At 47.2% G+C, this 13,111-nt stretch overlaps 1 protein-coding gene across 1 annotated transcript in view; it reads right to left on the minus strand.

Annotated features, from left to right (window-relative positions):
* Positions 1–13,111, minus strand: part of FRMPD1 (FERM and PDZ domain containing 1) — a 52,797-nt gene that overhangs the window by 16,767 nt on the left and 22,919 nt on the right. Inside the window, exons 3-7 of the mRNA XM_086770453.1 lie at positions 8,159–8,263; positions 7,213–7,370; positions 5,674–5,776; positions 5,219–5,264; positions 2,612–2,719 (exon numbers count right to left, since the gene is read on the minus strand). Of these exons, the coding sequence (XP_086626579.1) occupies positions 2,612–2,719; positions 5,219–5,264; positions 5,674–5,776; positions 7,213–7,370; positions 8,159–8,259 (516 nt within the window). The 5' untranslated portion in view covers positions 8,260–8,263. The remainder of the gene's footprint in view (positions 1–2,611; positions 2,720–5,218; positions 5,265–5,673; positions 5,777–7,212; positions 7,371–8,158; positions 8,264–13,111) is intronic.

Consider the following 13,111-nt stretch of genomic DNA (forward strand, 5'->3'; position numbering starts at 1 on the left):
TAAGTTATAAGGAAATACATAAGTTCGCAACAGAAAATGGAAGCTGGATAGCATTGAGGCTTATTAACAATTTATGTTCCCAAACTGGAGTTTCAGGTTTCAGCCACGCAAGGCAGCCTCTGGTTTCCTTCCAGTTGCCACAAAGATCATTTAGCAATGCTCCATTAAGATGACAAGAGTAGTATATTTACTGAAACAGAAGACTTTGCTGTTTTTCAGGGCAATAATATGCTTTTTGGCTGTCTTAATACATCAGTGCACTGAAAGAAGAGCAGTTCTAAAACACTCAAGCAGAGTAGCTGCTGTCTATGGTGAATAATGCTTTTCCAGAAAGAAGGCAATACATAACAAATTTATTTACTCTTCCTTTGTGCTAATATTTTACTGTTCAAAACAGAGACCATATCCAACTGGTGAAAAGGAAGCTAACACTAGTGGAACCCCAACACCCAAATGAATTCCTCTTACCTTTATGTTCTCATTAAATGGACAGAAAACTATTAGTTGTGTCCCTCCTCTGCACCTCAAAAGGTATGATTAATTTAGACAGAGGCTTGATAGGAAGTGCAGAGTGCAGCATCCCCTCTGGAAGTGCCTTCTTTGGACCTCTGAAGACCTATGTTGCAATCAGTAAGTTTTGTGGAGTTCAAGCTGCCTTGCAATCTGTAAGTGAATGCACAGATCTGAGGCCTCCACGTGCTGCAACACCAGTGTGCAACCTCTGTCTGAAACAGTTCCATGGAAGCTCCTGAGCAGATACTACTGTGAATCTCCAGCTATAAGAAAAAAACAGAGACTGCTGGCATTTTCAAGTCTGGCTGTATCCCACAGCCAGCCTTGCCCAAGGCCTCTCAGTCATCTCTGCCTGGGACCACTTCCAGAGCACATTCTCCTCTTCCCTATTCCTTGTCTTGTTTGCTCTGTGGCGTGTGTGTCACGTCTCCCAACCACAAGGGCTCCAGTATCTGGCTTCTGCACCAGGAAGGGTGGCTCAGCTGCCATAATGCTCAGGCAGGATCCCAGACAGACCTGTCATTAAGATCTGATGGATGTGAACACAACCCTTGATAGAGCAGAGACTAGGCTCATAGCAGCTCCAGCACATCTAGCAACAACTTGGCAGGAAGGAAAAGATCCCAGAGTCTAGAGACACTTAGTGGCAAACATGTCAGGAGTCACACCTGACTCTCTCGTGCTCTGGAAAGTAGGCCAGAAAAGGGGAACGAGTTCCAACATGCTAGGAGTCAGGCAGAGATGCCAAAGCACTCACACTGCGCCTGTCTAACCGGCTGGTGACACCCATGGCATCTCTGGCTGCACCTCTGCTCTGGTGCAGGGAGAGAAGAGGAAACGCCTGGCACAGGGAAGGCTCTGCTCAAGCTGGGTCAGGAGAGCTCCCTACCATCAGTGATGGGAAACAAGAGACAGCTTAGAAGAGATGAAGAAAAGGGCCTAGTGGCTTGTTTATCATCACTGCGAAGTGCAAAGAAGCAAGATTTAGTTGAAGATGTCCCTGCTCCTTGCAGAGGGGTTGGACTAGATGACCTTTAAAGATCCCTTCCAACCCTAACGATTCTATGATTCTGTGATTCTAAGATTTGGTGAGACCTGAACAACTGAACAGCATTAATCAGTAGGGTACAGGAGTGGGGGATTTTGACCACTGAAATTTTTCATATCAAAGGGAAAAAAGAAAACTCAACGGAGTTGAGTCCAGCCAATCCAAACCACATTGAGCTTAGTAAGTTACACAAAAAGAAAAAGGAAACATTGAAGAGCTGTTCTTACTTCAGGGAAGCTTCAAGTGTTCTCACTGCTTGTCCTTTTCTGCTACAGGCAGACCCATATCTACCCAGCTCATTTATCAGTGCTAGAAACCCTGTGATAAATTTGAAGCATTCCTCCAGTGAGCCGTAATCTCGTTTCGCATAATAACAGATTGGCTCAGCTTACAGATATCCATTACGGAGGCAGCTGTGAATGCTCTGTGGAAATCCTCTGCAAGGATATTAAACACAGCAAGGTGTCACCCTATCAGCTAGAGAACATATGTCAAATTTAACAGCAAAGTTAAGTCATCAGTACCAAATTCTCTGAACACAATGCCACCTGAACACTGCTGAAGGCCAGGAAGAGATACCTCAGCTACTTTGGCAGCAAATAAACCTGGCACAGACAGTAGGATTCACCTCTCATCTTTAGGGTTAGGATTTGTCATGCCTAAACTTCAGTTTAGGTTTACTACAGAGAGATTAGCACCTCAAGAAATGACTACTACATCCCATAGCTGTGTAAAGCTGGTTTAAAGTTTACCTGATGGTAAAAGGACAAAAGTAGTACGTGCAAGTATTTTCCATTAGTTTAAATAAGCAAAGCAAAGATAAAACCTTCTAGAGATGCCAGCGCTTCCCTCCAGTCACAAGTGAGCCTCGCAAACAAGTTGGGACCAGATGCCTGGATGCATATCCAGGGCAGACTATCACAGTGAGGATGCAGCCACTCTGTAGGTCCTGGCCACGTTAACCCAGCCTGGCATCTGTTTGCAGGAGTGATCCATTTCTTCCCAGCATGCAGTGCCCATGGTGCCCAGCTGCAACCATGCTCCACTGACCTGTGTGTGTCCATTCACCAGCACTTCCTCTGCGAACCGGACTTTCACAGGGTTTGTTTTTAGCCTTGCCCTCTTCTCTGCAGTAAGAAATGATGACTTAGGCCCACCCTGAAAAAATAACAGCACGCAGTTGGCAGCTCACTTTGTTGCAGTTACGTACGAGAGGCAGAGGCCCATAGTACAGGCAGGGGTGCAAAGACAGCCCATGCTGAAGCTCACACCACACTGCCTTGCATTTCCGAACAGGTACCTCCAGGCTTGCTAAAGGCCCTTTTGACCTATCTGGGCAGTTGCTGCCTTCTGAACTCAAAGCCAGCTGTCTAACAAGTGGACATGTGCAACCCATGCTGTACACACTCCTAATTTAATTGGATGTTAACCAGTTACTGTGTTTAGGTGCCTCCCCAATTCCTGCAACGAAGACAGGATCCTGCAGAACAACTGTTCATCTACCAACCAGCTGGCTTGCAGTGGGCCTAGACGGTACCATAAACCAACACATGTAGATTGCCTTGCAGTGAGATAAACAAAACCCCCTGCCAATTTATCATGAGAACATAGCCATGTCTGCAGCACTTCCCAGCTCACCTGGGGTTTCTAGAGCATACTCTAATATTGCAAATGTTTAAGAAAACTGCCCAAGGCTAAAAAGCCACCTTGATTTCATCGCACTGTTGTCACATAACCATGCTTTCACCATGACAGGAGCCTACCAAGCTCACAGGACACCATATGAGCCTAGGAACTACTGAGTTCTTGTGTTCAAATATTCTGCTCTTGTAAAGCACAACATTCCCTAAGAAGAACAGAGGCAGTATTGCTCTTCCCAGACAACTCTGAAGTAGAGCAATTCCTATACTCTTGTCAGATGGGTGCCTCCCAACCTGCCACAACCCCATCTTGCCCCAAAGCCATTTGGCAAGGACAAAGGAAGGGAGGCAGACAGGAGTCTCTGTGCCTGGCCAGCAAGCCCTTCCAGAGTCTGCCAGGCTTTATAGAGCATCACACCCTGCGGCTGCCCTGAGGAGGGCCAAGGCCTCCCACATCCCTTCTAGTGTGGCTAGAGCAGCCCCGGCAGAAGGTCCGGTATCCATCAATGGGAGGCGTTACCTCTCAGCTCTAAGCACAGCTGCCTGCAGAGTGGGGCAAGAGCCAACCCCAAACCCAAGATCAGCTTTGGCTGTATTTGGAGGTGTCCTTAAAGTGACCTGCAAAGGAAAAAACAAAAATGGGTTTGTGCCCCATTTGCTTCTCAACAATGCATGATGGCCTGTGAAGGGTATTCCAAATCCCATGAAAGGTTTTCCAAATACTTTTCTCTCTGAAAAGCTATTGCCTTTTCCCTCTTTTGGCAGGCATTCAGCTCTTGCATAACTAACTCTCACTTTTTCCTTGATCTCCAGAGTCAGATCAAGCACTGGCAAGACTGACAGCCAAGGTACTAGGCAAGGGAGATCAGATTAACAAAAGAGGGAAGCCACTGTTCAGTGGGTTTGATTAAGATTTTTTCTGGTTACTTTGGCTTTGCGTACATCTGTTGAATGTCAACATGTGGGAAACTTTGGGCAGGAAAAATATATTTAAGAAATTTCCTTCTTAAGTGTACCTTTACTGAATGGTCAAGAAACCTCATGACCTTAAGCCTGAGAGCTCCAGTAACTCTTCCAAAGGAATCACTATTCTTGTTTCTAAGAATAAATTAAAATAAAAAAAACTCCAAACAAACAAAAACCACTCCCAAATGCTTTCTGGGGTGGGGCACGGGGGAAATCCCCCTCAGGCTACTTTCATACACCATAAGAAGCCAAAAAGCACACAAACCCAATTTTGTCCTTGCTTTGCAGCTCAGCTTTTAAACACATTGAAATACACGTGGATAAACACATCATGTTGGCAGTACATGCCTTCTGAGGAATTTTATGCTACAGGAATGGGCAATCAGCACCAAAGCCTCACACTAAAACTGCTTCTATTCCCAAAGTATTATCCACACCTAGGTCCCAGCCCTTGACCATATGAAGCCTGGAGTAAAAGGCATAAATTTTTCCAGCACTCAGAAAGGAAAACCTCAAGAGCTTCCAAGGAGTACTTAGGGCAGACGCTGGGCCTGCAGCCTTGGCACTTCCCCTTCGTGTCCAGGGGTTCCCCATGGTCCAGACAGCCCCAGCATGTGGGGAGCACTCCAGGCTGTTCTTGGTGAGCTGGCCACAGCTTCCTGAGGAGACCTGCCTACATCCCAGCCATTGTGGCCTCCTGGCCCCTGCAGAGCCTGCTGGGTCTTCACAGCTCCTGATGGAGCCTCCAGCTCCAGGAAGCACGGGCTCAAACCACTCAGCAAGCCTGCCGTGTAGCAAGTTCTGCAAGCCACCCCGGCCCTGCACCCAGGGGAGCTGTGAGGAGTTACCACTGATTCTCCCCCAAAACCTCGTCAAAGGCCATGCGTGAAAGTAGAGGACCCTTGCAGTTCCCTCACGGCTTCAGTTGCGCTCTTGCTTCCTGCATGCCAGCCCAGCTGCCCCACGTTCCCTGCGGGCCACACTGCTGGCCACGGCCATCTGGGGCAGTGCTGCTGTGAAGTGCTGAGAGTGCTGAAGAAAGGCCATTTACCGACGTGCAGCGCAGGACGGTTAGGAGGAGCTCGTCACCAGCCTCCCTGTAACAGAGACATGCAGTCAGCCAGGGTGAGCAACTGCCTGCACCTTCCTCCCCAGTGTCACAGCAGACAGCACCAGTGCCAGCAAGGCCTTTGGCCCCTATTCCTCCACTGCAAGGGAAGACTCTCAGCCAGGCAGGGCACAGCCCACCAAGCATCTACAGGGTAGAGGAAAGTGGGGCAACTCCACTTTCATGGGCTGCTGTGCCCTTCAACTGCAGGGTGGACTTGTTCCTGTGGGGCAGGCCCCCAACAAGCACAGCTCCTCAGGAGGCAGCGACATCCTCCTCTGCAGAGGGGTCGGCCCCACACAGCCATACACCTTCACAACCCTTGATGAGACCCAGTCTCTGCACCTCTCCTCTCAGCCCTCTGCCACCTCATCCCCGTGGGCTATGCAGGACCACACCTGATGATGTCAGCTGCTCGTTCAACAGACACGTTGTCCACTGCAGTAGAGTTTATCAGGAGAAGCTGGTCGCCCGGCTGCAGCTTCCCTTCGGCAGTGCTCCCTGCGGGTAATCGGCACACTGTTAGTCATGACAGTGCCACACCAGCAGGCCTTCTCCCACTGGGGATGCTCACTGCAAGCTCCTCTTCCCACCTGGCACCCACTTGCCTCAGCAACTGCCTCTGAACGGCAAAATAAAGAGGGGCAAAAAGGATGCTGGGCCCAGCTGTCCTTTGCTGGCTGTCCTTTGGCCCCACAAGCTGTCCCTGCACCACAGAAAATCACTCTCATGCATGTCTTTTCCTTTGTCACAACCCATCACACACTGCTCAGACAGCACCTGCCTGGGGTGCAGCAGGAGGGCTCACAGGCTCTCGGGAAACCACAGGAGGACTGAGGGGGTAGCAGCACTGCCTTGCCCTTCGCCCACTTGTGAGCCCTGGGCCCACAGAGGCCTCTGGGGACCTGGGCAGCTGCCGCAGCACAGCACTCCCTCTCCATGGGGTCTGCACACTGGCCTGACCCTGGGGGTTACATCCCAGTGGCTGACCATACAGCGCATAGGCCACAGCTCGACACTCCCAGCAGGACAGTCCACTCCCCAAGGTAGACGAGGATGGATGCCACAGCCTACATGGGTGGCCAGAGGTAGAGCCAGGCTCACCCTCCAGCCACCCTTCCCACAATGCCTACCTGCCCACGTCGGGCATAGTCTTTCTCTGGCTGTCACACTCATATCAGCAGGTAAAAAGTAGGCATTTTTGTGTACCCATTAAAAAAATAAAAGGTAAATAAAAAACAGAGTGACAGCCCACCAAGCATCTACAGGGTAGAGGAAAGCGGGGCAACTCCACTCTCATGGGCTGCTGTGCCCTTCAGCTGCAGGATGAACTTGTTCTTGTGGGGCAGGCCCCCACCAAGCACAGCTCCTCAGGAGGTAGCGAGGAGCTATTTTGGTTCAAAACTCCCAAGCCACCTTAAAAGCAGAGTTTTATCCCTCTCTTTTATAACCAGAAGAGTTGGTCTGCTTGACTTAAGCAGAGTTTCACCTAGGCTGCCTGTAACTAGCCATGATCTTCTTTGCACTACCGGGCTGTAAGCCAAGAGAGCATTTTCAACAACAGATCACCAGGGTCACTGCAGAATAAGAACTCTAATTCTTTCTTTGCATTTCAGACAAAACACAGGAAAGAACTTTACTTTGAAGCAGCTATTTGCATCCCTGAAGGTCAGCTGTGCCCGAGTAGGGCAAAGCATTAGTGGTGAAGATACCATTGATTATAGATTTCTTCCATGCCATCAGAATCAGGTAAATGTTCAAGCACTCTGCACAGCACAGGCACACAAGCTTTTGCCCTCAGTACTCAAGGACCACATGCCAACAAGAGGTACCTGAAAAAAATCATAAATACCTGGCAGGAGTTTATCAGTAAGGCCATCTGGGATAGTTCAGGCTTCTCACACCTGTGATCATAGGGAGAAGGAAACTGTGCTTACCTGCAGTGACAGATGCAATCGTAAGAGGAAGGTTTGGACAAATCTCAAAGCCGTAGTGATGGAGGATCAAATCTTTGTATACTGTGACAGTAAGTTTGACACTGCTGGCAGGCTGGCCACTGCCATCACTGGTGCTGTCTGTCACAGACACTCTGCCCCTGTGAGACAAGAAGCTGGTGAGTAATTAAGATATAGTCAGAAGATAGTTTATCAAAGGAGCATAGATCCACACACATACACACACCTCCACTTTCAGCGGCCTGCACCGGTACACACAGAGGCCAGTATTTCTCTAGGTACCCACAGGAGGCTCTGCACTGTGCAGGCCACCAGTGATCCCCCAGGATCCACAGAAAGCTGAAGATATCAGACCGGTGGCACCAGCTGGTTGCAAGCACAACTCTTTCAGCTACTCCAGCCCAGTGGTCACATGGAGGGAGAACTCCAGATGTACCCCACAGCAAGCCCTGACCTCCACAGATCATAGCAACACCTTTACCCAGCATAGCAGTGTAACAATTTACTCTGCTTCCACCAGGATCTAGTCCAGCTTAATTTTAAACCACAGGCCTTAGGAAACTAAAGCAGCTGTGGACCAGGATCCTTCGTAAATGCAACCCAGCCTTGCCCGAAAAACATAGGCCAATGGCAACACACAAAGAGAGGTACAACCCCATCTTAAAGAAAAGTACATTTCACATTCAGCAGTATTGTATTTCAGCAGATGTAGCTCACAAAAGGAGGAACATCTGCCCCTAGAAACCAAGGAGGATGCTTAAAAACTGGTTTTTTTTCCAGGGAATACTGTATGCGTGTTTCCCAAGAACAACTGAAACAATGAATGAGATCTGCAACCTGTGACTGCCCTTGTTTGCTGGGAACAAGGTTGTGCTGCCTGTGATCAAAGGTGATTAACAGATATTTCTTTCATAAGAAACATGTTTACCTGGATGCACCATCCCGAGAGCGATGAAGCCATTTTGCTACCATTTGCTCTATTCTACATGCTTTGCGTGTCTGGAATAAGTTAGTCTCCAAATCTTCCATTTACCTGAAAATGACAAAAATCACAGGAAAACGGAATGATAAAAGACTGAGGACATCTAGACACTGTTCAGAGTTACCAACATCAATTCACAACTCTTTTGTAATAAAAAGATCTATTGATCCTTGCAAAGACCATGTGCTTTAACAGAGGATGTTAACATCTGTAGCACTTCTTCCTGCCTATCCAGTTTCCCCTGACTGGTGTTTTTGGTTAGTCTATGTTAGTGGTCACAGTGCATTCATTAGCTTCTCAAGGCAGAGAATGACCCAGTAACCTCTGTATTCCTTTTTCATGATTTCTGGATCCAGTGATCTGTTTTCTCAACAGCAAGTTGCTGTATGTAGTCACAGGCCAGTCCTTCTCTATTTTAGTCTGGGACTTCTGAACGATAAGTTTGGTAACACCCACCTGCACACTAATCCAAACAAGACACACTTATTCCATTGACTATCATTTCAGGGACAAGTACACAGCCTTCAGCCTCAGTGGGCCAAACACTTCAAGGCACAACACTGAGGTTTACAGACAACTTCTGGCTGCCTTGGGTATGCAGAGAGCTGTTGTACTCCCTCCCTGTGACACATTTCCTCTCTAATTAATACAGCCACAGAAGTTCTACAGAGAGCAGGAATGATGCAAGAAACCGAGTAGTCAGTGCAAGCTGCTGCACACTGCTGTTTGTGCTAGCAGAAGCAGTCTCTAAACCAAGGTCATAAGCTCAAATTTGTCTCTGATCAAACAGGTCCAGTGTCTGACATCTACTCATCTTGGAGCTCTGCAAACATATGTGCTTCCAGAAATCACGAAAGTGAGTGGCTCATCCTGGGTCTTCCATTTAAAAGCTCTAGTTCAACAGTACGAACATGTTCACTCACCCAACCTGCTCCTTGTGCATGCACCCTCTGCTGTTGATAGGATGGTTTTAGTCCTACTGAACCGTGGCATTAGAAGGGTCTGGCTCAGATCTGGTTAATTCACTGTGACTTTAATTGCAACTAGAAATGTTTCTTCTTTTGAAGATGCAAAGGCTAGGTCAGCTTCCAGACCCCAAACTGAATCTACAATTCCTCTATCAAACCAGGTAATTTGGCCTTTTAACATCATGCCTTCCAAGGTACAGAAGGCCTTTAGCCACATACTGTCATTACTCATTCAAACATTGGAAAGAACTGTGGGCTGCAATTGAACTAAACACAAGATGAAACAAAAAATATGTCTGCATCTACAAGAAGTCATGAAGAATATAAACTCTTTGTATTTCAACTGTATTTCAGCAAGGAAATAGATTTATTATATCCACCTTTCACACTGTGACTTCTGGTCAGCTTTCAAGTTTTGTATGTCCTGAGCTCCTCTCTTGTGTCTTCTGCTTAGACAGTAAGTTTTGCGCATCAGGGACATTATCTATTATGCTGGGATAGTGCACAGGACAGTGGGCTGCTGGTCCACAGCAGGAGCTCTGCTCTAGCAGAAATACTAGTAAGTTAACTTCAGAACAAGAAGATATAAAATAGATGGCTGGAAGCTGACAGAAATAAGACATGAAACATTTTGTCTCAACGCAAACTGGACCTCTTCCCGTCAGCCCCCTCCCAACTCACAACGTTCCCCCTATCTCATCTCTTCTAACAAGGATGAGAGGGCAGGACCAACATTTGTTCATGTTTCTTTCCCTCCCAGGAAGCCATTCTGGCACATTTCACTACCTGCCTGTGTAGCAATGGACAGCAAAGAGGGCTATAAAATTCAACTCTTCTGGAGTTCGTTCACTGAGCATTCTCTTGGCTGCTCTTTCTTATGCAACACAATTCAAAACCCTTCCTTCAGCCACATTGCTCCTATATCTACCTCTGAGCAGCATCTCTGAACCAAAAATTAGTATCCTTGCACTCAAGCTGCATTTTCTGAAGGAAACCAGACCTTGCAGGATGGGAAATCTGCTTCCTTTGCAGCGGGTGCCTGGGAAGTAACCACAGAACAAGCAGAAACATAGCAGCTCTGCAGTCTGAAAAACGCACATAGGACATGTCAAAGCAAAGCCTGAGCAGTCTATGTTTAGCATGTTCCCTTTCAGCCTCAGTATTTCACTGTTTCTGACAGTAAGTTCTGCAGACACTGTAACACTCATGTAACAGTGTGGCTGCAACCATCTTCTGACTTTGACTTAATCTCTCTTCTCAGTAGCACAAACTGCATGGCTTTCCTACATTCCTTCAAATGTTTTAACATTCCCTTCTGAGCCACAAGAAAAGTCCTGCTTGCAGCTGGTCCTTCCTCCCAAGAGTTTCTCTGCCTAGAAGCCACCTGCTTCAGTTACTGATGCACTGAGATCAATTGTTCTGTGGTGCTTTCTCATTACCTCCATGTGCAGCTCCACCCTCTAACCCTGCCCCATATCTTTTACTTCTTTGCAGAAAGGACAGCCTTTCCTTTCTATGCTTCTGCTGTGCTTCACAAACAGAATTTCTGGAGAAAATCTCTTAAGCTGCAGGACAAGGAGGAAAAGCTTGAAGAGTACACAAAAAAAAAGCTTAAAAAACCACCCATATTGTCATTTCATTAAACCAGAATCTTTGTGACAAACAACACGCATCTTAAGAGGAGGCAATTTTGGTAGATATTTCTCTATAACAGTGCAAAACACAAGGTAGCAGCCTTCTTTCTCGTGGTGTCCCCAGGGCACACAGGCACCTGCATGTGTGCTGAGTGAGACAGGATTATCCAGCCTTTTGCACAGATGCATCATGCATGGGCAGCTGGCACCTCCTCCTTGCTTCAAAGATGTCCTACAAAAGCTCTGACCTGAGTCCTTCTCCCACTTGCCCTTTTGCAACTATTTTTGAGCCAAGCCCTTGAGCACGTCACTAAGCAGCTTGAGCGGGCTAGAATCCTAATACCCAAAGATCCTTAAACTCTGTCAGAGGAAACTAAGACTTGCCAGGTATTTGCATGGCTACCTGACCCACGCAGCCAGCCACTGCTTGGTGTCTCAGAGGAAACCTGTGTGGGTGATTCTGACCCTTCAGGAACACCACCAACAGGAAGATCACGGCCTTGGCAAACTTCAGAGCATGCAGCCGCAGGGCAGTACAACAGGCAGCACTGTCAGGAAGCGCATTGTCTCCTGCATGGAGGAACAGAGGACCCAAGGAGAACTGACAGCCTTTACTAGTCTGTATATCATGCAGCCCTGCCTCAGCAGTGACAATACTGCTTCCCCACCAGCCTTCTTTTCCACAGCCTCTCTTTCAGCCACTGCAGTGGCACAGCAGGTTCATCTATTACACCCCTGCTGCAAACAAGGACAACAGATCCGATCTCACACCACTTGGTTCTTGTCCGCTCCAAAGGGGAGTGGAAAGTTGGTGGCAGCCCACCGTATGAGGAGAGGAAACTGTGAAGAAACATGTGCTGACTGCACAATGAGGCAGAAGGCACTGAATGAATTAGTATTCAGCCTGCTATCCCAGATTTGACTGCCAGGAAACAAACAAACAAACAAACAAATTTCAAGGAGAGTACTTCAGTTTTTCTCATGACATTACACAGAAAGTATTAATCCCTCAAACTGAAATTTTCACTTGGATGAAAGTTTTACTGTCATTTTTGAAACAACATCTTTGTTCTAAAGTGTTCACTACCATCAAAAAGTAGCAGCAGGAGCAGTAGTCAGAATCAGCAGGTCTCTTCCACTCACTGATAGCAGAGAACTGCATGAACATAAATAGTCACAATAAGCTGTCATGAAACAGCTCTGGATGAGGTTCACCTACATCTTCACTCATTTTTTTCTAAGCACTCTTTTAAGTACTTCATGTAATAGGTGCCAGCGTGCAACCTCAAACAAGGCAACAATAAAATTCAAGTAGTATAGAATGTGCCCTGTCCTCCCCTAGGCTCCAAATCACAGTAAAATAATGGGTACAGGATAACTTAGGTTAAATGACCTCTGGCTCTCTTCAGGCATGGTGCCTTTTCTTATATAGCTTTTTTTTTATTCTGACAGAGACATCAGGCAGGCCATCTGAGAGCAACCAGAAGAACAGGCAGCCTGCGGAGAAGCAGACAGAAGGAGATCATGGGCAGGTCTGATTCCAGCTGTCTGTGCTGAGCTCTGAGAGCTGGGACACAGCGAGAAAGATGACCCATCTTCTCCCTTCTCCCAAAGACATTGTCAGAGGTGGTCAAGCTAGCTGAGAAAAATTCTTTTCTTCTGCTTTTAAGTGCTCCCTTGCACTTGCAACTGCACCTCCCTGAAAAGCTCCAAAACCTCATGTAGAAATCAGCGACTCACTGGACTCAGGAGGACACCCAATTGTGGGCAACACAGATCTTTCTGCAACACTCCATCTTCAGAACACTTCAACACTAACAACTCACTACAGCCCAGCCACCCTCATATTGGTGTGCCCAGAGCCCCTGCCCTAGAGTTATACTGATGGCTGGAAGTTTCAGATTCGGTTTGATTTTTACCATGAGAGTAAAGTATCTGACCTTTACAGTGGCAACAAAAACACTCTTGATTTACACTCAAAACATGATCCCAGGTGCATCCTCAGGAGGCAAATGGAGAGGAATTCAAGTTTTTTGTTCTATATTTCCTGAAGTTTGGGGCCCAATTTGTTCTAAATACTGTGAATCAGCAGCTATGACACAAATATTACTGTGAGAATATGTGTATTTATAGCAGCTGCAGAACAACTACATTTTCTTGCTCTCTGTCAGGTGTAAGGAGCACATAACCAGGAGCCTGAGCAGCTATGCAAAGATTAATGCAGTACTCCTACCTCACATGTGAATTCACTACGGGAGTAAAGGGCCTTTAAGGCTTCTTCCACCTCCCATCTTCAA

This window comes from Chlamydotis macqueenii, chromosome Z (genome assembly GCF_036417535.1).
Source record: "Chlamydotis macqueenii isolate bChlMac1 chromosome Z, bChlMac1.mat, whole genome shotgun sequence".
NCBI lineage: Eukaryota > Metazoa > Chordata > Aves > Otidiformes > Otididae > Chlamydotis > Chlamydotis macqueenii.